This window comes from Crassostrea angulata, chromosome 1 (assembly GCF_025612915.1).
Source record: "Crassostrea angulata isolate pt1a10 chromosome 1, ASM2561291v2, whole genome shotgun sequence".
Lineage (NCBI taxonomy): Eukaryota > Metazoa > Mollusca > Bivalvia > Ostreida > Ostreidae > Magallana > Magallana angulata.
In genome coordinates, this window is record NC_069111.1 from 9,532,775 (window position 1) to 9,559,176 (window position 26,402).

General features: G+C 35.4%; 2 protein-coding genes across 5 annotated transcripts; both read left to right on the forward strand.

Moving 5' to 3' along the window:
• The first annotated feature begins 60 nt into the window (after window positions 1-60).
• On the forward strand, window positions 61-14,578 carry LOC128179868 (uncharacterized). 4 transcript variants are annotated; one of them, XM_052847551.1, is made up of 5 exons: window positions 61-167; window positions 2,567-2,761; window positions 3,098-4,266; window positions 4,462-4,700; window positions 13,131-14,578. In XM_052847551.1, the coding sequence occupies exons 2-5, from the start codon at window positions 2,627-2,629 to the stop codon at window positions 13,619-13,621; spliced, it is 2,034 nt and encodes a 677-aa protein (XP_052703511.1). In that variant the 5' UTR covers window positions 61-167; window positions 2,567-2,626; the 3' UTR covers window positions 13,622-14,578. The 4 variants fall into 4 exon arrangements, with proteins under 4 accessions (XP_052703511.1, XP_052703500.1, XP_052703491.1 ...); XM_052847540.1 differs by lacking the exon at window positions 13,131-14,578 and adding an exon at window positions 11,482-12,187; XM_052847531.1 differs by lacking the exon at window positions 13,131-14,578 and adding an exon at window positions 8,507-11,043.
• Window positions 14,579-18,948: 4,370 nt separating this feature from the next.
• On the forward strand, window positions 18,949-24,888 carry LOC128190573 (sulfotransferase 1E1-like). Its single transcript, XM_052862669.1, has 5 exons — window positions 18,949-19,178; window positions 22,137-22,460; window positions 23,926-24,032; window positions 24,283-24,484; window positions 24,612-24,888. Exons 1-5 carry the CDS (start codon window positions 19,031-19,033, stop codon window positions 24,719-24,721), a joined length of 891 nt encoding a protein of 296 aa, XP_052718629.1. The 5' UTR covers window positions 18,949-19,030; the 3' UTR covers window positions 24,722-24,888.
• Window positions 24,889-26,402: the final 1,514 nt, after the last annotated feature.

The following is a 26,402-nucleotide window of genomic DNA, read 5'->3' on the forward strand; positions in this document are numbered from 1 at the left end:
TTATTTTTCAAAGCTGGTCTTTGATTACGTAATTTGTATGCTTACATTGATATGTACTTTTTGGGGTTAATAGTGCAGGCTTTGACACACACAAGGAACAATGGCGGAACAAATCCTGCACTGACCGTCTGTAGAAAGCGGACATCCCTGCTTATTATCGGAGAGTGGTAATGTTTTGATGTCAATTGATTCAGTTTTGGCGTGACAATATTTCCAATGTTATGTTTCTTTTAAATGTTTTTGGAAATACAAAAGTCTTCGATCGTTCGTTGGACGACATAGTTCACAGGTGCTTGGCATAGTTCAGAAACTGGAAACAGATATAGTGTAATCCCAGTAAAGCTAAAAAAGATACAAGTAATAGCTTTCCAAAAAGCTTAACCGACTAAACATAGTTATTCCATAGGGGGCATGTATCATTTTGGCAATCAGCTGATACATTTTTCCTCCTGAGAAAATGAAGCAATCAATTTTTATGAGTTGTACCCCTTGGCAGATTGACCAAAATTTTCTCATTTGATGAAATATAACTGTAAACCAATTTAAAGTTTAAAACAAGTAATAGCTCTCCAAAAAGCTTGCCTGACTAAACAAAATTATTCAATGGAAGCATGCATGTATCAATTAGGCTATCTTATCAGAAATGAATTTTAATTTTCGCTGCTGATCTTAAATTTATAAACAGAACGATGAAATATCAGTTTTTTCCTCCATCTAGAACATATACATATTTATCACTTGAAATTCAATAATTTTATTACTTCAATTTTTTTTGGCATGTACACATATCATATAAGTGGATGTACATGTAAGCTTGAAAGCTAGAGATTAAATAGTCTTCTTTTTTTTTAAAATTGTATTTGTTATATTAAGGTGCAAGATCAACTGAAAGGCATTTTTAAAAATTTCCTACCATATGTAATATGAAAGGGTATACAAACACATTGTTTTTGAATGTTTTTGAGACAGCTTCATCAAAATCATCTTGACAAGCAATTAAAAAAGGGTGAATTCTCAAATTCATGGAAAAAAACTCCTAACTGTATCTTAAATTCAATTAGAATTCCTTATTTGCAGTTTCATTTATTACATGCTTCTACAAAAATGGAGGGGGAATCCATGATATTTCCATTTATTCTATAAAGTTAAGAAAAGTGCCTGCTGCAAAAAAGTGGGAAGGGGGAAGCAGCCCCTATTCCTCACCCCAACCCCCGATGCTACGTGCCTGTAATTTAAACACATGGTGTGCTCTGGGTATTCGCATGATCCCAATGGACTCGTCCACTAATCGGCGCGCAAAAACTATAAAACTATGAATGAGACATTATGGCGCGAAGTCCTGCTTTACCATTCACGCAACGGCTGAGATGTTTGAATGAACTCATCCATTGGCAGAGATCCATGGGGAGGGGGTCAGATGAATTTATAACATTTGTTTTGTAGCAGCTACATACATGTAGATTATACTTTGGATCGGATGTTTTGGAAGAAATCTATCGAATTAACAAACACACTTGGTTAGTAATTGTTAAATGTAGTAATGTAGTTTTAGTAAGACACGCGAGTTATGCTCCCTTTTCAAGATTAACGAAATCACCCAACTGAATGAAAATCGGGTCACACCCCGCTTTGGCGATTTAGTTCCTCCAGTAAACATTCCAGCTGTATAGATATATATTTGTTTTAATCCAAACTGATGACTCTCTTGTAATAAATATAATCCAACACCAATTATCACTTACATTGTACCGTAATAGACAATATGTAACAACTTGTTGCGATGACCCTCTCCCATTTTTCCACCGTTTAAATATGGCTACGGTAATCTATTTTTAATTCAGGATCACTGAATGGTGACCATCCCTTTTACTTGAAAACTCTTGCTCGCTGTTGTTATTATATCCCATATAACATTTTCATCAATTGTGAATGTAAATGCTGACGCTTTAAACATGCATCAGTTAATCTTTTTTGTGAAATATGATGATATTGCTTGCTTCCATTGTGTGCACTGTTTCGGAGAATGAAACTTTTAAACCTTAGATATGCCTGATGTCATTAAAATTAACTTTAATTCATGTTAGGTGAATAAAGCTATGTAGATAAACCAGCGACATAATGTAGTGACTGTAATGGACCTGTTCTTTTCTCATGCAATGAAGAAAAAGATCAATTTGATAGTGTCCATTTAGCAGAAAAAATAGATGCATAGAGAACTTAGTTTACAGCATAACCATTATTGTAAATATTTAAACAATATTTATTGAATTTATTAAATTATGTAATATACAATGTAGAGGTATTACTTAAGAATAGGAAAATGATATTTCCAGAACCCTGTATCATAAATTTTGAACCACAAAAATATGTCACAGAAATTAAGTGTTAAAAGGATCAGGTCTATATTGAAAGATATGCCTTATTTTTTTTTATATTTGAAGTTATTTTTATATGCTTATCCAATAGGCCTTTATTTTCTGCATCACCAAAGAACCTTTTTATCATTATCGAGCATTATTTTCTTTTCAAATGACATATCAATTGACTATCTTTTTTACTTTTGTAGGTTTATGTTCAATAAAGATACGTTTACACCTGTTCAGCAATAAACCAAAGGGCCACCACCATGTTGTCAAACTGTTACCAGAAGTTCTACACAAACCAGATCCACTCCAGCTCTTTGCTGTGTCAGCTGTCCACCATGTGGAAGAGCCAGGTCCTCTGTGATGCCATGATTAGATCGGGCTCAACAATCATCAAAGTATATCCATATTTCTATTTTTAGATTTTATTCATGATAAATTCAGTTTCTTTGACAATGGTTCTGGATTTCATCACTACATGACATAGGAAATGTTAAGAAATGAATAAAACAATGTATTTTGAAGGTGATTAATGAAATTCGAAACTTGTAGAAATAGGTTCCAAAATAATATGACATAAATTGATACGAAAATAGGTATAACTCACTAAAGTTTTTCTTAACATTCCAAAAATTGGTTTATTCCCTATTCAGCATTTTACTCAATGCAATGGTGCCTGAGAAGCTAGTTATAATTGTTTTTAGCCTTTCATTGTTTTGAGATCCTATTTACAGGCACATCGGGTAATCTTGGTTGCCGCTTGCCCAATGTTACAGTCTATGGAGAAGTCATCAGTAGGATCACACCTGGAGGTTCGCCTAGCATCAGACATCACAGCAGATTCCATTAACACATTCCTACAGTACTTGTATGAGGGCTTCATGATGCTGACAGAGGAAAATTGTAGAGAAGTGGAGAAAATTGCCAGATTGTTACAAGTTGACAGTGTCATTAAGTGCTGTGCAGACTTTAGCAAGTGCATAAGCTTGAAAACTGGTACGGGTAATTTTAATAATGAACAATATCGCTACACATTCCATGACATGATTGAATTCCGCCATGTTAGGTCTTCTGACCTGCAGAAGACAGTGCAGGATAAAATGAAGAGACCTGCTACAGATTTCCTCAGAGCAGGAAGCCCGAGTGCTAAAAGGCCAAAGCATTTCCGGATGGGGAGTCCTTCTGATATTTCAGTGATAGCAGATAGGTTATCCATGGCACAGAGCTACGCACATCAAGAGAAAGTGAACCATTCCAGTGCTCTGACACCAAGTCAGAGACAGAACAGTAATTCCCAGAAACAACCTGTCTACCCAGTGGAGATAGTGGAGGACAGCATCGAGCTGGTGCAAACAGAATTGAACCCTGAAACAAACACAGTTAATGTGGATGAGGCTGTGTCGGTGGGGATCACCAGCCATATAGACAATTCCTCAGACTTACAAGTGATCGACATATCAAAAGATAAATCAAGCCAAAATAGTGCTAGCAGTAGTAGCTCTGCTGTCCTTTCCCACCACCCCCCTGACTCCATCACTGTGAATCCTCTGGAAAATTTTGCAAATTCAGACAGCTCCATATCTAGTCTTAGAGAGTCTCCCTTCGCTTCTGCTCTGACATCTCATCGAACATTATCCTCAGCTTCATCCAGACATCATGATGACATTCCCACCATACGGAGGTCGAAAGGGCCCGACCGGCCCCCAGAACCTCTGTCCTTGCAGACAGTACAGCAGATGACTAGAGCCTCAAACTCCCTGGCCTCCAGCAGCAGCCCTACACAGTCCAACTCAGACTCTCAGTGCAGCAGACCATCGATGGTTCCATCAGAGAGAGCAAATCGGACCAGCAGGGCTGGGGCGTCTAGTACTTACCAAACACCAGATTCAAAGAAAGAAAAAAGGTACAGGGTCAAATATAGTATGAAAAGCATAGTTAATCCATTTTCCAGCTTTGATTCTGTAGAAAAATGTTTATTTACTGAGAAACTAGTAATTCTAGATGGTACAAATCTTTTGTTGAAAATAATCTAACTACAGTGCAAGTACCGGTAAATATAAAGCTTTAGTTTGAGATAAAAGTTATCAATTTATATCAGCTCTCAACAAGGTGACCCAGACCTGAGCATTGTGAAAAAAGAAGCAGAGGAAGATTCTGCCAACCCAGGATTGGACATGTATGTGGACTCACTGAACGAGCCCAATGACACAGGGCAGCGAGATTCTGAGGTGGACGACACAGAGGGGGAGGTCACTGGTGACTGGAGCAAAGAGGACCTGTCCATGGAAGGAACCCCTGGTACTGAACAAACAATGTGGGTGGATCCGAGCTTCAAAGGTGTGTAGACTTTTGTACTCTAGTACAGTACATCTTGTCTGATCCTTACAGACTGTGGTTTCATCAATATTCGTGGGCGTCAGGCCCCTGGAACATAAAACTTAGACAAGCTTACTTTTGATCTCAATCTTACTTTTTCACTATATATTCCTTTTGTATAAGTGAGACTGAGATCAAAAGTGAGCTCGTCTAAGTTTTATGGTCTCAGGGCCTGAATTTGTTGGTTTAATGGAAATCACAGTTTATGTAGACAATGATCCTATCAATATAATGTGTTAGTGTAAAATAGTATAAGGAAAGCTCTCTGCAATTAAAGCTTTTGTAAGCCTTGTTTTCTGAATTGAATTATGCTCTAACCAAATGACCAATTATCATTTTGGAAGTTAGTTTAATTTTTTAGTTTGGATAAGACAAGTTTCACTGTACATCTCAAAGACAGACGATTCAGGTTTTTGCCACCAATTCATATAAATTATTTCATTCTTTTTCTACTTTGCTGATCATAAAGGTCATTTTATTTTCATAAACAAAACTTTCCAATAATGTACAGATATGGGAAAAATGTAACATTCATTATCTTCCTTTGGTATATATTTAAATACTGTAAACCAAGTAATGGTGTTATATGCATGTGATAAATATCATTGATAACCATGAGCAACCCCTTCTCGTGAATATCAAGGGTATGAACTTGTTATCTAATATACCTGTAATTTTTATCAAAAATTAATTTGCTCAGATCAGCTCTCCATTGGCCATGTCTGAATTAAAAATGATATGTATAATACTTGGTTTACAGTATTATGGAAGTATAAAATTCCAGACCTTTTGTTTTAATATATATATATATACATGTATATATATATATGGCATATTTGCTCTCAGCCAAACATCAAGGCTAGTTTTTGTTGCAATACATCTATAAAGGTTAACACACTTGTACTAGGAGTAGCCTCTATAGTGTACTGTCTGTGCTTGCCTGATGTGTTTCCATTGATATATATATACAATAACATGGTGTGTTGTGTATTGCCTTGGTGTCTGTCTTGTATATGGGCTGCCTAAGACACAGTAGACACTGGCAAGTTAAACCGTCAATAGATGGAAATCTTGTCCCTCTTGGCTTTAAGATGACAGCTCTAACAACTACAGGAGATGGGATGTCATAGAATTGAATGAAAAAACCAGACAAGGTCAACTCTATCCAATGTGGCAGCCAAATCAGATCCTGTTGTAACAATTCATTCCATTTGTCTTGGCAGGAGTTACCACACTTTCAACACATCTGAGTCCCTTTTGTTTCACCTGTTGATCAGTATTCTTCAAATTCTGTGCAGTATCTGGCTATTGGCAGTAAACCCATCAAATTGATTTTGCACAGTCTTTAATGATAGTGCATTTGATTGGTTTAGCTTATGTCCAATGAGATTGGACATATCAGAGTTCTGTATATAACATGCATGGTGAACATTTCAGCCTGAGACTTGTGAATAAGCTTTGTATTAAGCATGCCTATCTAACTCCTGGATTCACTTTCTTCTCTTAAATATGTGACATTCAATACAATCACTATGAGTCATTTCTGATTGAGTAATGGATTTCTCACTTTTTACAATAAATTACAAAACATGAATTTTGGCTCTACTTATCATAAATGTTTAATTCAACACACTTAGCTTAGAAGTAATTTGACAATAATATTTTACTCTAATTATCTTGTACAATTTAAGGAACTTTTGAAAATTTTGTAAAGGAAATAAAGAGTAAGTGCAAATTTTTTTTACAAAGAATGCCAGTTTATCTTTTAACACCCAATCAATATTTTTCTTCAATGATTCATTTATTTTCTTACTGATCAATAGATAAATTAAGTACATATAAGTTAATCTTTAAGAATTAATTACATGAGATATTTAGATATGCATGAATTTTTATATTTAAAAAGTAGGTAATTCCACTTAAGATCTGTAAGTGTAAGAGCTCCGTCTGTTTCTCCTTCCAGATAAGTATGAGAACGAATGGGGCGAAGCAGAGATAGAAAGTGAATCCAGGCATTGCTTCCCAGGACATTTCTTGAAACGATTGCCCGGTTCCAAGAAAAGGGCCTGTGTTTATTGTAGTATGCGTAACACTAAACATAAGCTAGGCTGGCCCGTGAAGTCGCACTACGTTTGTTCAGAGTGCGATGTAGCACTGTGCAGGACCGGCCAGGGGTGCTTTGTGAGCTACCACAAACTGAAATCCTGCCATCCCGACTTGTCTCAAGAAGACCTGAAACGGAAATATAAATATGGGGAATTTACCTTCTAACCAGTTGTTTAAAAAAAAATGTTTGGATTTGAAAGAAGATGTGTCATGTTCTTGGCCGAGTTATTTGTGTATTCACTGTATTATAAACCGCTTTGATGATGGTGGTTGGTATGCACTGACCCCTATTGTGATGAGCATGTGTATATTTATAAATGACTTAATTTTGTTTTATAATAAATACTCAAACAATATCTTTGATCTTTAAATAAAGGACCAATAAAAGCAGACAATACAAATGAGAATGCTGATGCAGACATTTTAATCACTTATTACCTTGGTTATGGTATTAGATATCGCTTTTCTATTTAATGGAAAGAAACCAGTTTTCTGATATAGAGAGAGAAGGCAAAATGTTACATTTTCTGTATTGAAAACCATATGACCAACTTGGACTACCTTATGGAATTCTTTCAATTTATTGCCGGTTTCCAACAGTTAATGGCAACAACAAATTTAAATATTCGCTGTAAGTTTCAAGAAAGTAGAATTGGTAGGAAAAATTTATATGATGAATCATGACACTAGATTTTATAGGAAACTAAATCCAGGTATCTGAATTCCAATTCGTAAAAGACAATGTGTATTATTTGTTTTATTAGTTTATTTAACATTAAGCATCTGAATCTGTTTTGGACTGTTTACAATTCATGAGAGAAAAATGTTAATTAGGGAATAAGGAATCATTCTTTAAGTATTATGAGGTGATAATTTCGGTCGGGGAGTGATCAAATCCAATAAAGCCCGAAGGCTTTATGATAGATTTGATCACGCCCCGACCAAAATTATCACCTCATAATATTCAAAGACTGATTCCTTATTACTTTTATTTATATAATTTTAAGCCATCGTAGGATTAAATATTTAAATATAAATAAGCAAACCTTGCTAGCCCCTCAATTTGGCGTCATTTAAAGTTATGGGTTATATAGTACAAAATCGATACATAATGTTATCACATACAAAGACACTGGTAAATGTAAATATTACCGTATATTGATGTGAGGATGTACACACAATGGAAATTGATGATGTTGGTTTTCTGACTTTGGGACTTTGTTGTTTAATTGTTTCTCAATAGATGTAGACTGGTGTTTATTTCTGAAAACTTTTTATAAAAGTAATGAAATAAATAATGAAAACCCTACTACTGTGATAAAGTTTGATGTAGAGGGGTTGTAAGAAGTCTTGAAAATAAATACAACACTGCAGTATTGATAAATACTGCCCATCCACAAAAAGATTGGTTATTGAAGGATGAAAAAATTCTTGTAAATGAAAAACGAGTCGCAAAGTGTGCTGCATATTGCTTTTTAAGATATACCTTTCATCTAAATGCGTTTCATGTAATCTGTTGGATTATCTGCAGCTTGCTCCTGTAAACAAGTAAGCATATTGGCTTAATGAAGTGCAAAGCTTGAATGTGAAGAAGCTTTCCATGTTGTGTGTGTCATCTGAGCCATGCTCTGTAATGAAACTATTTCTCTTGTCTCTTGCAGAGCATGGTTGGATAAGTACACCACATCGGGCCACAGAGGTTCTGACCCAACTGGCTTTGTACTCCACCCCACCTGGTGGTGGTCTGACTCCCATAGAGCCCCCGCCTCTCTCTGTGTATGTCACTCCCCCCAATGGAGGCAGCAGCAGACGCAAAAAGAAAAAACAGTACGACCGTTCAATGGATCACAAAGAGAGTGCGTTGAGCAAAGAGGATGAAAAGAGTACGGACGATTCAGTGTCGGCTGATGGGGAGGCCTTTTGTGCTAGTGGGCTGGTATCCACAATGACTGAGACTGAGTTTGTTCAGTTGTCCAGTATGATTCCTTCATTCAGTGACTCCAAGGTTCACTGTACTGAAAGCCTGCAAGGAAAACAGAAGAACTGTGTTCTCTGCAAGTACCTGGGTAGAAAAACCAATGAAGGACTACTGAAGGTTCGAACCAGAGCCAAATGTAACGCTTGTGATACTCCACTATGCAAAGGACCGCCCAGGAACTGTTTCCGGGACTTCCATGAGCTGTACAAGAAATTCAAATTTCCAGACTTGAAATGGAGTCATGCTTCTGTGTACCAGTACCCTGGAAGAGGGGTGAACGCTCGCTTTATCATCAGCCCAGATATCAATGATCCCCTTCAACAACAATAAGGAAAATACTGCTGTTTTTTTTTTTATATAAACAACCGGTTCTTAAACCAATGTACAACAAAATTGATCATGATAGGACTAGAAGACTTGGTTGTACCAGAAGGTGTGATTGCTCAATGGCTCCCTCTATATGCGTTACTTACTGACATTGTGAAAATATGGGTGTTGGTGATTTTTTACATTTATTTTTATATTCTTCTTATTTAAAAGATCCTTATTCTCCTTAATTGTCAGGTATCAGCATTTTCAGTACTTGCAAGGAAATGCATATGTTCCTAGAGGTATTCTTTTTGAAACTCTCACTGGTTGCATGAGTTTTCAAGGTACGAATATGAAAGCAATTTTCACACCTGACCAATTTCAAAGGAATACATATATACCCCAAACATTTCAGTTGTTCACCTAACTGAATCCTATCAAAGTCTGTAAACTGGCTTAAGTCTATATAAAGTGGAAAGTCCTTCTACAAAAGAAGACAAGAATAATGAAATTATGAGAATTTATTACAACATTTTTTAAAGCAAATCATTATAAATAAGTTTAGAAGTGGTGCCCATCGTTTTTTTTCTGCGCTTCATTTATTTCCACAATACCTGGTAATTTTTTAATTTGATTCAGAGTGATAATTTTTTCTTCATGTTTGTTGTGGAAAAAACCAGAACTCTTTTGCAGTTATCATCCTATTACTTGAAAGTTACCCAAAAGTCTCAAAATAAACTCAATTGATGCCAACCTAAAATTGGATAAGTAATCAATAAGCATGTATTAAAAACAACACTGGTGTTGGCGTGATGATGGACTGTAATATTTGACTTTTACCTGATATACACAGTGATATTTAGCACATCTGGTTCATTAAATCAAGCTTTCCTATTGACAGTCGGTCACTTGTATATGTTCTTATAGATACACATTACATCTAGAAATGGACATCATGCAAAGTCATTATTGCTTTCACAGGTTTTTATCCAGTTTAACGAGTGTAAGTGGATTTTTTGTTTGGTACATACTTGGTTCTAAGACCATCTACAGAAATCATTTTATTTGATCATCAGATTGCTTACTAAAACATATAAGAGCTTTTTCTTAATTAGAAGAATTTTTTCAAAGGGTGTTTTTTTCCATATTAGTTATTTTTACCACATACATTTTCATCTGTAAAAGTTTAGATTCACATTAATGCGGTTGAGTATAAAGAAATATAGTTTACCATTTTTGATAAGCCCAATTTGAATTTGCCCACAGGCAATGATGACAAAGATATGGGGAAAAAAAACTTGGATGAAAATAGTAAATACAGTAGTTAATTAAAAAATTGCATTAATTGTCCTAAAAATATTTTAAAATTTCTTGTTATTTCTAGTATATATTTTTATGAAGTTCTTGCTTACATGTTTTATCTAGTCATTGGAGCAGGTCTGCTTACATATAATGTGAATGTATCCTGAGTGTAGGGAGATGCAAATGAACTATATAAAGTAAACCAGTAGCAGGCATTCTGGTGATACTCAGGGTCAACCTAAGCTGTGAATGAGCAAACTAAGAATCCATGTATTAAAGAGGCCACAATAGATTGTTAAATTTTTATTGATTTCTAATATTTGAAACTGATAGGTTGTGTCCAGTCTCTGTGTAAAATCTCCACTAAACTTAATTAGAGTGGACTTACATGTATGTAGAATAGGCCAATGTTTAAAAATCACACAGGGCATTCCATGCAGAGGAAAAATTATTTTCTGCCATTGTTTATATGGTAGCTTGTTTATATATGTATAACTCATGTTATAGCCAGATTTATATTCATATATATATAGTATCTAAATTACAAAGTTTATCAGCTATACTTATGTGCTGTATTTGTTGATTATTAATAAATTCTATGGATTTTTAGAGCTTTTAATTTTCTTTAGACGTTCAGATTGTGTTTGTAGTACAGTTGATTGTTTTTCAATCATGGGTCTTCATCGCCAGAATTATCTCAACTAGATTTAAAAAAAAAAGGGATGCTTTATGCAGACACGCAGTTTATTTAAAGCCATGTCCTTTCTCCCCGAAAAACTCTAACAGTGCATTTATAGTAACACTAGGTGTTTCTAACGTTTCCATGATGAAACATCATGAACAATATTAATTGCAAAATGACGCATGTTGCAAATTGGAAAAGTTCTCTTGAAATTAATCCTTCTGGGTTTGTGTTCATGGTGTAGTTTGAAGTAGTTTGGGTCTTAAGTCCTTACCGGATGTATATAAGCCCCCCTAATGGACAGTTCCTGATTTGGATCAATGTATGCCATGCCCTGGCAATAACTCTTTGTTTCTGTTTTGCAGGGCATGGCGTGACGCATTCCAAACATCGTCCAGACCACCCGTCTAACATCCGGTTCCCGCCCAGGCAAATCCCGGCCTCCTATAGGTCACAAGAAAACGCGTCGAACACGACAACAACTATGGTTGACCACTCTCTGGGTCAGATGTTTATTAGTACGGAATTCATGAAAGGAGATGAAGAAATGGGCGATCAACATCAGTTGGCGGGGAAACAATCGCAGCTAGTGGAGATGGAAAATCAATTGACAGCTGATGACTTTGTCAAAATGAAAATGCAGTCGGAAGTACCGTTTATGGACGAAAGTCGAATACACGTCTCGGAGAGTTTGCAAGGAAAACAGAAATATTGCCTTGTCTGTAAACACTTGGGCCGACGGACTAATGATGGGACCCTGGCCGTCCGCACGCGAGCCAAGTGTTCCGTGTGCGATATACCGTTGTGCAAAGGACCACCTCGGAACTGTTTCCGTGATTTCCACGAGATTTGTCGTCTGTGTAAATACCCTAACCTGCAGTGGACCTTACTGTAAAGATCTGTGTTTATGAAGGTGAAGGGCCTGGTTATTTGATGACGAGCCTTGTTTTGTATTCATTGGGTGTTTGGTTCTTGCCATTAATGTAATTCGTGGATAGTTTATTTACATATATGTTGTTCTTGAATATGTTTTGCCTTTTGGAGTAAAGTAATAAAACGTTTTGAAAACATTATGCTTGTTAATCCAAGAAACATTCATCTACACACATACTTTTGGTGTCCATTTGAATGTGACGTACTTTGTCTAATGTGATTTAAGGGACTTCACTACACCGAGACTTATACTTTTTAAGACTCTACGTCACAAGATGGTGATTTAAAAGTTTTGTTAAACTGTTTGTATCAATCGATTCAGATGTATATCGTCATAGCTCAGTGGTTAAAGTATCAGGCTTGTGAACCGCAGGTCATGCGTTCGAATCCACCTGGGGCTTTTGTTTATGTTTACTGAATGAAATTTTTGAAAATATCATTTTTTATCTAAAATTGCACATTTTTTCGCCTATTTGACAAATATACTTCTTATCCATCATGCTTTCTATCATAATCAAGTAATTTTCTGCTGATTTGAGAAACTATTTCAAGGTGTAGTGAGGCACCTTAAAAAAAAATTCTGAGAGTGTCAACCGGCAAGTTATGGCTGCAGTGAAATTATATTTATGTCCTTTCTGAAGCTTTGCTTTTCACTTTGAAGCTATTGTGCAAAGATGATACTAGTAAGTTCAATTGATAAATCTAACTTTCATGCTTATGGAAATGTTGATAAAAAAAGTCGCCCAATATTTTCACCAAGCTAAGGCTTACAGTTTGAGAAGTAAATGATCTTATTACTTGTATGTATCAGTTTAATTGTAATTGTGCACTTTATAAGAATTAACTGAGAGAACAACCATAAACTGTATTTGTCATGAATTTGGTCGTATTTAAATGCAGTATACCTATCAGATAAATGAAAAAGGTTGGGAGAATAAGTTTTTTAGCCAAGCTATTATAAATAGTTTGTTTTAACCATTAGATTTGGAAACGAGCTATGCAGATTTGTAAATGGACATATGTCATATTACGGGGTATAACGTGTACAATAACTTTAATGAAATTTAATTTATTTTTGTAGGCTGTTCAACGGAGAAGAAAAGGAAACCAAAGGCGGCGTTAGGTCTTGGAATTCCGAACGAGAACCTGCACTTTCTTTCAGTCATCCACGGCTGCAAAAAACTGTGCGCGTTTTGTTTATCCAACAAAATCCGCACAAAAGCTGGCTGGTTCATCTATACCAAGTTTAAGTGTGATTATTGTAACGTCCCGCTCTGCCAAGAGCGTTCCGGACGATTCTGTCATCTGTTGTATCACAAGCACCTGGCGGAGAACTTCTCCGAACAGCTGGAGGAAAGGGAGGTAAGCAACCAACTTCAGGGTCTAGATCATTTAAATGTGCGGCGGAAACACCCGAGGAAAGGCGGAATTCCTCCCGTCCAGTTTACGGCAGCCACGGACGATGACCACATCGACCTTGACTCGGGTAACGAGGCGGACGAAGACTTACTGGGTCCTTTCTTTTACGACGAGACTGGAATAGAACCTGAAGGGGCCACGAAATCTATGTAATCATTTAATTCAAAGCTATGCACAAATGAACGAATTTACATGTTTGCACTTCCATATCAATGATCACTAATACGTGTATATATTTTGCAAAGCATTTAGGTGATAATATTATTAGTTTGGTTTTCTTCTAGCAATGCGTTATCAATTTGTCTGACTCTCAATTGTCCATTGTTCATTGTCAAAATACTGTAGTATGGGTGAATTTCTTGACATATAGGATGTGAGAAGTGAATGATAATTCCTACTTACATGTAAGTATATATTACTAGCAAAGGCACATGGCCTGAAAAATATTTCCTTCTATAGTAAGATACTGTACTATTATAGTCTAGGAGGTTATTTTACTATAATAAGTGTGATCACAGATGGTTGATGCGATGTCGCGAGTTGTTTTTTATTACAATGATTTTGTACAGTTGTGAACGTTTATTATTTGTTATATATTATTATAGAGACAGAAGTATGTTTCTTTTCTACAAGTTGGGGCATTAGTGATGCTGTGTTGAATTCCATTGTTTTTTGTATCATGCATTTTCTGACAATGTTACTGTGATACCAGTTCGTCTTTGAGCTATTTATAAAGAAGGTAAATAGAGTTTGATAAATCAAACATCACCACTTCCATAGGAAAGCACCATAATATATCAAACTTAAATCAGACATATTGTTTTTACCCTGTTGCCAAAGCAATGCCATCTTATTACATGAAGCAGTCAAACTTTGTACATGCTTTCTATTATTGGTGTTATTGGAATCAATTATCGCACAAATCCTGATTTACTATAAGTAAACACAGCGTATACTAGTAGGTCTGAGGCATTTTCATATGTGGCATTATATTTATTCTTTATTTGATGAATATATATATATTTTTTTTTACATCAGAGTATCATGTCTTATTTTAGAGTACATGCGTGTAGTTATATGCTTTATTGAATAAATTACCACAACAATTTGGTGTATGTGCCGTGTGTGTCGAATTATGAGGAATTGCGACCACGCCCATTTCATGTCTACGCACAGGATCGTGTACTTAAAGAATCATCCTTGTTCGTCATTTCACCACTTTACAAGAGTAAATCCAAATGCTCACAGCATCCTTTGCGCAAAAAAGCGAACATGTTTCCATTTGGCACTAAAATGATGAACGAATATTGCAGTAAAAATTCGGTCGTTGATTCACAGCTGGTTATAACTTGAGATACACAGTTTGAATATATCACTGAAAATGTTAAATGAATAGGCCATTGTAGACTTATCAGTCCCCTTCTCTAGCCGTTTGAAGGTTTTTGGTCAACAGATACATTGGAGTGAGGACCACGTCACACACCTTTTAACAGGTCTTATGTTGTTCATGCACGGATCTAAGGGGAGGAAGAATCCGCGCATGTTGTTTCCCTTTCTATTAACCATATACATGTAATTGGTGCGTAAAAATTAAGAAATTAATAACTTTATCAGGATGATTACATAGCTAAATTAAAATTTATCTTAAAGTTATTTGGACGTATGCATAGCGATAATACCAATTGTAGCAGAGAACGGTATAACTAACTTAAAAAAGTTTTAAAGATAACAACCCCCCCCCCCCGACCTCAAGATATGAGGTGTCTGCAAGAAATCTGCAGAAAATCAGAGCAGTTTTTAAGAATATATACAACGATTTGAACAATGTCCTTTCCTGTAATCTTGTCATTCTAAAAAAAATAATTTTTCAGTTTTCTCCTTCAAACTAACACCCTTTTGGGTGGGTCATGCCCTTTGATTTTAAACAATTTAAACTTGAAACCGCTCACCCAAGAATAGTTTGCGATAATATAACCCTGTCTGGTTGAAATTGACGTTGTGGTTTTAGGGAAGAGGTCAAGGAATTTACTGACGGACATACAGACTGGTGCTGGATAAAAAGTATCAGGCAAGCGTATTTGAACTTTCGGCTCGGGTGAGCTAAATATGTGGAAAAACCCAGAGATCACAAAATGCAGTGCCGTCGGAAGCAAATTGAAAGCGAGGGGGCTAGACTGATCCTCAAAAATCTTGACAAGCGAAAAAAAACCAACCATGAAAATAAAAAATAACTTCTCAATATTCCCATCTTTTCGAGATAAATTTATGAACAATTATCTTTGCTGCGAGAAAAGAAAAGGGGGGCTGAACCCTCTATGATGCTATGTGCCTAATGGTTAAGTCTAACTTTGCAAAAAAAGGGGGGGGGGGGCTTGGCCCCCCCCCAACCCCCCGGTTCCGACGCCTATGAAATGTAGGAAAAGTCTTTTAAATGTTTGTTATAATACAGCTTTATAAGGAAACTTTGCATATCTGATACGTTACAACCTGAGAATAATTAATAATTGTCATAGAATTGTTATATAACTGTTATTATAATATTGAATAGAAAGATTGTACGTAAAGAATCATCAATGTAAATTATGAATTATGTTGCCTGGCCAATGCCCAAGCGCTTTGATAAAATGACCTTACGTCATAAACTTTAATTCAGATATTGGTGCACGGGTCGATCAGGGCTCAATACATACCCACGCGCACGAAGAATTCAGTTTAAACTTTTAAGTATGGAACGCCATAGCTGCCTTAAGATCAATTTCATATTATATGAACTGGTATGTTATTTATATGCAATAGTAATATCATTATATGCAGTGGTAACATCATTATATGCAGTGCTAACATCATTACATGCAGTGGTAACATCATTATATGCAGTGCTAACATCATTATATACTAATATATCACCATTATATTCAGGGGTAAAATCTTTATATGAAGTGGTAACATTATTACGTTATGTCGTAAGATCATTATGTGCAGTAGTTTATTCATTATATGCTATGAATAAATCTTTATATGATATGATAAACTCATTTCATACAGAGCTAAACTCATAATGAACTCTTGTTCAATCGTTATGTTATATGGTACACTCTTCATGTGCAGTTGCAAAATCCTTTTATGCAGTGCAACTTCTTGACATTAGGTGATAAGTTCATTCTATGCAGTACTAACATCATGTTATGGTGTATTAAAACCATTATGTATGGTGGTAAAACCTTTATGTATTGTGGTGAAAGCTTTACATGCAATTGTAAATCCTTTATATGATGTGACAATTTTATAATATGCCGTTGTTGAGTCATTATATTATGAGGTCAATTCTTTACATGATGTGATCATTTCATTATATGGAGTGGTAACTTCTTTATATGCAGTCGTAACTCTTTATGATGAGGTTGTAAACTGGTTCTCGCTGAAAAGTTTTAATGGGGAAGAGGTCCAGTTTTATTTTTAAAAAGATGCCGCGCTCGTTGTGGCGATGCACATTTCCTGGTCAACTTGTCGTTTATTTTGAAGAGAGAGAGAGAGAGAGAGAGAGAGAGAGAGAGAGAGAGAGAGAGAGAGAGAGAGAGAGAGGTGGGAGGAGGTGGGTCCGGGGCTAATTTTTGGTAATTTCATGGAATTTTTAAGAAATTTTAATTTTTCTGGGGCGGGGTCCTCCCCACGACCCACCCCCGTTCAAGACCCCCATGCATTAAACAAATTGTAAAATTGTTTCACTGAAAAATGTGTTTCATGGCATATCCGATTTTTGTTTCAAAGAGGCATATTTTTAAAGATTAAACTTCGAAAAAAAAGAAACTCCGAAGTTAAAAAACGGTGTTTTAAATCTTAGCAAACTTTATCGTGTCTAGTATAGCCGAGTGGTTATGCAGGATGTCCGAATAATCACCGAGACTAACTGCTTGGTATTTTTTAAATTAATTTTGAAAAGGTAATACCCCTATTCCGATGGTTTTGAAAATAAATGATGTCGGGATAAATAAGTTTCAAAACGCTTGTCATTGTAATATTGTACATGTGTGCTGATTTTTTCAACGTTACCGACTTTGTTCACATTATAAACATTTGTAGCTGCAGATCTGCAGCTTAAACATTTGCTGCTGAACGAGGAAGTAACGCATTAATCGATAAAGTTAAGGTATCTTTTTTTTGTAAAATATGTCGTTTTCAAAATATATATACATATTGTTCGACATCGTTAAAAGCAAGCCGTGCAATAATGTATGAATCAGCAAAATACGGATAAGTTTGTTCCAAGCACCACGTTTATATGGATGCTATTAAAATTATTTTAAATAACAATCAAGAGCAAAGTAACTCCTCAATTTAAACGTTTTTGAAGAGACAGAATTAGATTTATTAATTCAAAAAGCTCCAAAGAATTACATACATATTTAAAACACGATAGCAAGTAGAAATCAAATTGTTCTATGTTCCAATATTAAGATACATAAAGTGATCTTCCTAACTGTATACGCGGATCTAGAAGCAGAGGGGGTATACAATTTCTACAAAGTACAATCATTTTTTGAAATTTATTTTACTTTTAAAATTAAACGCGTACTCTACTAAAAATTCATTCGATTTATCACACATCGATGTATCAAGAACAGAGAATCTCTCCCCCCCCCTCTCTCTCTCTCTCTCTCTCTCTCTCTCTCTCTCTCTCTTCAAAATAAACGACAAGTTGACCAGGAAATGTGCATCGTCACAACGAACGCGGCATCTTTTTAAAAATAAAACTGGATCTCTTCCCCACTAAAACTTTTCAGCGAGAACCAGTTTACAACCTCATCATAAAGAGTTACGACTGCATATAAAGAAGTTACCACTCCATATAATGAAATGATCACATCATGTAAAGAACTGACCTCATAATATAATGACTCAACAACGGCATATTATAAAATTGTCACATCATATAAAGGATTTACAATTGCATGTAAAGCTTTCACCACAATATATAAAGGTTTTACCACCATACATAATGGTTTTAATACACCATTACATGATGTTAGAACTGCATATAATGAACTTATCACCTAATGTCAAGAAGTTGCACTGCATAAAAGGATTTTGCAACTGCACATGAAGAGTTTACCATATAACATAACGATTGAACAAGAGTTCATTATGAGTTTAGCTCTGTATGAAATGAGTTTATCATATCATATAAAGATTTATTCATAGCATATAATGAATAAACTACTGCACATAATGATCTTACGACATCACGTAATAATGTTACCACTTCATATAAAGATTTTACCCCTGAATATAATGGTGAAATAATAGTATATAATGATGTTAGCACTGCATATAATGATGTTAGCACTCCATATAATGATATTACTATTGCATATAAAAAATATACCAATTCATATAATATGAAATTGACCTTAAGGCAGCTATGGCATTCCATATTTAAGAGTTGAAAATCATTTCAATTCGTCTAACTGTGCGAGGGACGAATTGCAAAACTACCGCGCTACAAAGCGACCCAGTATCTACCTAGGCCATCTAGATAGTGGTTCACTTCAAAATCATTTCAAAATGGATTTTCCTGAGCGTTTAATCTTTGACGGTATGAATATACCGCCCTTTCGACCCCTCAAGGAAAATGTCGAGAAAAGATTCACGGAAATCAGGGATCTGGAATGCAGGAAAGACGATATCATCCTTGCCACTTACAATAAATCAGGTAATCTATCTGTGCTTGTATTGTATAATACAATGGAGACAACTTACATGTGTACTATATGTTTTATCATATTAATTGAAAGTGCAATAGGTAGAGAACTGGAGTATGATTGGGTGGATGGAGGTGCATGTGCAGATCTAAAGCGCAGGGGCCTGGATCCCCATCCCCGGCAAACCGCGGCAAATTATCCTTCGGACCCCCTCCCTCTGAAAAAAAATCTGGATACGCGCATTTGGGGGGGGGGGGGGGGGGGGGGGGGGGTAACCAATACCTCGCGGCGAAGCCATCAAATTCATTTGGATTAACATTTGATTCTTTTTCCGAACTCAGTTATATATTTAATTTTTCAGGAGGATATATATAAGATCGATGCGATTGATACAGGAACTTAATACAATTATGCTTTTAAAGCAATTAAATATTGAAACATTTTCTCTACTATAAAAGGAGTGGGAAAGTCTGTAAAAAAAAATGACACCAGAATTAGATTTCATATCCTGTTCAATGGTAAACAAATTGCTCTAAGGAAATATTTATTTTAACATCGTGCGTACTGCAATAAACTTTTTTATTCATATGTAGATTTTTGACCTCCAGTTCATGCGATGTTAAGAAGCTAAGTAGGTTAATATATCACTTAGTAATTCAATTGTTCAAGGAACTCATTTCCATCTGCATCTGAATAAAGCTAGCATCCATGTGTGACATATGAGTGATTCCTCCCTTATTAAATTAGTAAAAATGTATTAACCCTATACATCATCTTCGCTAGCCAAGGGTTTTCGGTCCACTTCGCTCCCCATAAACCCTTGGCGTATTTCATTACGAAAACTCGGTGACAAGCTCCTTTTTATGATTGGCTGCAGCTGCGAGTAGCTGATCCAATCGCAGTGCTAGTAAATATAAACTTTAGTGTGATCTTTGGTAAAACATTCGGTGCTTTTAACAAGTTCAGACACAACGGTTTATAGGGAGCAAAGTGGACCGAAAACCCTTGGCTAGCGAAGATGCCTATACATTTACTATCAACATTTCATTCTTGATTTTATTTAGAACAATGGATTTTGACCCGTTTATATTTGATAAAGGTAAACTCTAACTGTGGTCCATCAAACGATTTGCTTGTCAACATATATTATGATTAATTTACTTGCTGATGCAATTTCAATTTCTTTATTTCCAATTAAGGTCCCTCAAGGGGCAACATGAAGACTGTACATACAACATCCAATGTACATACAACATTCAATAAACATATACAACAGGGAAAGAGTTGGATGATTGAAAGAGCTAGGACAGATATGAACATTTAATTAGTATATATATGTATGTTTCTATATACTCAATACAATGTCTTCTGTATATTTATGTTAAACACAATACATAAATATGTCAAAATACAAATGTACAAATGAAAAATTAACGTTGCATGACGAAATAACAATCCAAAATTTAACATGATTTTCTAGTAAAAAGTATAGTTTTTCGTTTGGATCCATTGCATTGCTCCATCGCTGTTATCTGGTAATGGCGAATCAATGCAGATCGAGCCAAGACAGAAACCTAAATTGCAGAGAAGGGTCCAATTTATAGAAAGTTCAGTGAACTCAGGCTAAAAATATCTTTTCGACTCGAGTCAATAGGAAAAAAAATGTACGACGAGGACACAGAAGCAGGCACGTAGCATCAGGGGGGGGGGGGGGGGCAGCCCCCCCCCCCCCCCCCACTTTTTCTCGCAGCAACAAATTTTTTAAAATTTACATATAAAAAATGGAATTATCATGGAGTTGGCCCCCCACTTTTTTGGGAGTATTTTGGAGTATGTAAAAAATTGATATGAAATAAGGAGTGTAATTGAAGTTAAATATATTTGTTTAGCTATAACTATTGCTGGAAAATTTATCATATTACGCGAGTACTTAATTCCGCGATCCCGCTGTTTTGTATCAAATCGCGAGAATATAAGATCGCGAACACGGAACTTTTCCCCGTATTTCTTATTGTTCTCAACTGTCCAAAAATAATTCGAGATTTTAAATTCCGCGAAGAGTGCTTCTTGCAATTTTACGCGGGTATTTATTCCTCGCGTTTAAATAGAAACCTTCAGAATTTAGAAAAGGAAAAAAAAATTCAATATTTTTAGCTAAGATCGAGCTGAAAGAGAGCTTTTCTGATCACACTTTGTCGCCCGTCTGTCCGTCCATCTATCTATTAGTCTTTCACATTTTCAGCATCTTCTCCAGAACCAGTGGGCAAATTTCAACCAAACTTGTCACAAAACATCCTTAGGTAAAGGGGATTCAGAGTTGTGAAAATTAAGAACAAGCCCATTTTCAAGGGGAGATAAAGGAATAACTTATAACTAAGGGAGGCGAATTTTAAGAATATTTAGAGTAAATCTTTAAAAATCTTCTCAAAAACCAATCAGCCAGGAAAGCTGAAACATGTGTGGAAGCATACCCAGGTAGTGTTGTGAAAATTATGACCCCTGGGGGTAGGGTGGGTCCACAATGGGAACTCCTACAGTTTTCAAGATAGAAAGTTGTTGTTTTGCACATTATTTGAACATACATGTACATAAAAGATGTGCTTATTTTTTTGGATTTTGATTTTGGATCATTCAATTAAAAAACTGCAACCTGTTGGTCTTCGCTATTTTGGGGGGCAGAATATTGCACATTGGGTATTTCATTTTTCTAAAAAGGTAGTGTTTATCAATTCAGACAGGGTTGACAGATGAATTAAGGATATGATCACTTAAAAGATAATACGGTTTGCTTTTCAATTGAAAAGAAATTGTGTAAATGACAGTCAGTATTCCATATATGTTAAGTTCAATAAAAAGTGTTCAGAATATCACTGAACTTAATTAATAATGAATTAATTGATAATAATTATACATGTATTTACATATCAAAATAAACCAAATAATATGTACATATTATATTTCATGTTTAGGAACACACTGGATTTGGGAAGTTGTGTGTATGCTGATCAAAGGTAACACAGAATACACCAAAGAAATTAAGGAATTTTTCTTCCTGGAAGCAATTCCTGACTTAGATGTCGTCCATAACCTCCCTTCTCCCCGACCAATGAATACACATCTCCCATACCGATGGCTGCCGAAACAGCTGACGGAAAAAGGCGGGAAAATAATACACGTCATCCGTAATCCTAAGGACGTAGCAGTGTCTTTATATCATCACTTGGTGGATTTTGGGTTGAGTAACATTTCATTTAGTCAGTTCATGGAAACCATGTTCATGATCCCAAGCCCAGGTAATTCAGAAATTCGAAAATTAAAGCTTTGTGTTTTTGATGTTGAATTTTGTTGATATATTGGTTTTTTCTTAGACTTTTGTTCATGTTTACTGAATTAAGGTCAGACGACACGTTCCTCGTTCCTCGAGAATCTTTTTTGTATCTCCTCCTAATAAAGAGTTCCAATAAAAATATTAATTTTATAATTATTATAAAAATATTAAAATTTAATTGGATGTGGTTATGTGTCTAGATGGTCGAGTAGTTAGAGATGTGGCCGCTCACTGCCAGAAGAGTATAGGTTGTAGAGGTCGTGAGTTCAAAGCTCCGCCCCGGCCGAGATAGAGTTCCAATATAGTGAAATTTACATTGCTGTTTATGTATTTATTTTTATATCAGCAATTTAAGTGTATTTTCAAGAAGATTATATAGGAAATTGCATACTCTAGTATTTTGCAGAAATGCCTGGTAAGGTACCTTAATTTTTTGCAAGAAAGCTTGTCAAAGTAGTAGTAAACAATCAACAAATTCCTGGAAAAAAGTTATGAGCTGATTTGAGAAAATATTTCAAGGTGTAGTGAACAACCTTAAACGAAATTGTCCTTTAATAGCTGATTTCACTCGATCATGTTTTCATGATATCACATGAATATTGTAATCATCTTACTTTGATATTATTGGTTTACAAGTTGCACGTTACTCGCAATGACGTAATACACACCTATTAATTTTCTAAGAACACCCGTCATGCATCGTCGGAAGCCCATGCTTGATTAGGCTTCGTTCTTAATCAAGTGGGTTAGAGCGTTGTAACAAAACATGGCGGCTTTGGTGTAGTGTGAGTTCCCGTCAAACTGTGTACATGTAGTATCTCTAGTAGTAGGGCCAGTGTGACGCAATATTCCGCAGAAGGACCTTACCAAGTCTGTGTTTATGTAGCATCCACTACATGTATTAGACGAGCTGCAATAATGAAGCCCTTTCCGATTTTTTTAATATGTGATGTTTACTGGAGAGGGATGTGAGCCGAACACTCTCGAACTTGCACAATTACGGATATCCTATGGAGTTATAGCCCTCCCCCCTCCCCCCCCCCCCAAAAAAAAAAAGAAATGGGAGAGGGCTACATTATTGCAGCTAGTATCAGAGTATCAGTATTAAAAAACAATTTAATTTTAAAAGCATTTATTTGAGATAATTACAGTATTTCTATTATAAATGGGAAAACTTGCCTTTAAATAGGCATTAAAAGTTTTCAAAAAAAAAAATCATATGTCCCAGAGAAAGGGGGGGGGGTCCGACCCCCGGAACCCCCCCCCCCCCCCCCTCTGGAACCGCCAATGAGTATTAGCTTATTTTTCAAAAAGTCAAGTTTTCTACGAAAACACATTTAGAAGACTTGACTAAACAATGTTACACATTGTCGTAATGTGATTAAAGAAAATCTTTTGTCTGACTTTTGATACTTTGTTTCATATTACAGCATTTTCAATGGGCAGCTGGTATGATTACGTGAAGGAATTCGAACAAGCAGCCGAAAACGACAAGCATGGTGCTATCCTCACAACGTTCTATGAGAGCATGAAGAAGGTACCCATAAATAGTAACTCATTAGGATTATATTGTTGCATAAATGTTTTTTTTAAAACGATTAACTCTAACATGAGAAATCGGAATTTTTTTTTAAAAAGACTACCTTATTCAGCAAATTTCGCTTTCGTTATACCAGTATATAGCCAGAAATTCGAAATATCATAATAAGAGATAGCGTGGCACCCCGATGATTTTTTTGTACATGTATTAGAACAGTCATATTTTAAACTATTAAAATTTATTTTAGAATCCCATCGACGAAACCAAACGCCTAGCCAAATTCTTAAACGTTGAAGCAAGCGATAAACTCATTGAAGACATTGTAGAGAAATGTAGCTTTGGAAATCTGAAAAATGCTGATAAAACCATCAAAGACCAGTCAATATTAAAGAAAATCATTGACTTACCGAGTGTTGACGGGCAAGCTAAACCTAACATATATCGAAAAGGTATGAACAATCTTATCAAGTAGAAACATCAAGAAAATAGATTTATACTTTTCAGAACAATGCTTGAACCTACATGTATCTAGAAATAATCTCGCAATGAAAACAAATCATTTTGTTCTTTTTTCAGGTATAATTGGAGACTGGAAAAACCACTTTACGGTAGCTTTGAATGAGCAGTTTGATAAGATTTACGCAGAAGAGATGAAAAATTCCAAACTTCCTATTCAGTTCGAGTAGAGTGTTAAGTGTGCCTTGGATCTAATCACATTAACACCTGTAACATGCCATGCATCATTTTGTAATGCAAGAGGATTATTGATAAAAATTAAAAACATATGAGATGTTATATATTTTGAGAAAATTTTACTTCGAAGTAGAGAAGATTCACAATGTTGGGCTTACAACACAGAATTCTGTGTTGTAAGTCCAACATTGTGAATTACATGTCTCCTGGTTCAGGGATTCTGGTGTTAGGGTGAGATTCTAATGATTATATAGTGAACATGCATTAATTCTTTGAAATATTCTCCTTTGCTCCTCAATATTAAGCATATGTACTATAAGTACATAGTTATGATGAGGAAGACTGCCTCTTCTACAATTCTTAAGTTCATGGCCCCTAGCTCAGGGGATCCTGTTTTAGGATATGGCTCTTAATGAATGCAGTTATTCGTGGAAAATCATCTCCTCTGCTCCTGGGTATAATCTGATGAATTTAAGTACGTAGTTATGATAAGGAAGAGTCCCTCTTCCAAAATTTTGAATTTCATGGCCCCTGGGTCAGAGACTTTGGTGTTAAGGCAGGGCTTAATTGATTTTATAGGGTGGCGTGGTGTAGTTTCGACCAATTATTTTTTTGGTACCTAAGATTGGTTCAGTTATGTCACTGTATGTTATGCTACAATTTTTAAGTATTTTTTTTTTTTTTTTAGAATTTATAAAGTTTATTGGATTAAACAATCCCGGAATATTAAAATTGATTTCATTAGTTTTTTTAAATTATAAAGCACATGAATATATATTGCAAAAGTCACACTGCAGTTACTCAGGTGACTAATAAGGCCCATGGGCCTCGAGTTATTATGAGTGTTCCGTTTACGAAAGCTTTGCATGTGTCTCATCATACTGGACATAAAGGTAAACCTCCTCTGATAAATTTTATTTTACATTTATCACTCGCGAATAAAAGTTGGTTTTCAGTTCTTTAAAAACCAGTTTAATTAATTATAATTAGACTAAAACAAACAAATTTGAGAAGAAACCGGGCTGTACTTATCCAATCATTTCTTTTGTATTAAAAATGAATAAGAAGGGGAAAAAAACCAATTCGATTTTTCTTAATGAATTCAAAAATTAACATGAAGAAGATATTTAATTCTCAAAACGAATGACATCTAGATATGAATGTGTACGTCAATAATAAACAATTGAATTTAAATGTATGCGAACTGGAAAATGACTTGAATACGTTAAAACACCCCATCCGTTCCCGATACCGAGGATTTTTTTTTACAACAATGGATTAATTAATGACTTGGATGCGGTTAAATGTTACCGAGGATGTTGTTAAAAGCAGAACAAAATGGAGAACAAGAATTAGATGATTCTACTTGACCCAGATAGCTAGGCTTGAAATAGAACTATTTAATTTTGTTGCACTTTGATGAGTACGGGCGGCAGAAAGGGTAAAAGAGCGTTAATGCAAAACGAAAAACTTATTTCAAAAACATGCTAAAATACAAAACAGACCAGCCTAAAACAACATTACCATTATTGTAGATAGAAATTTAGGCATCAATCCCCGTTATACGTCTATTTGATAATTAATAATATTGCCTATTGCTGCTGATTCAACAAATGCACATACTATACATGCATAACAATAATTAATTACGTCCGGGTACTAGAGATCCGGGTG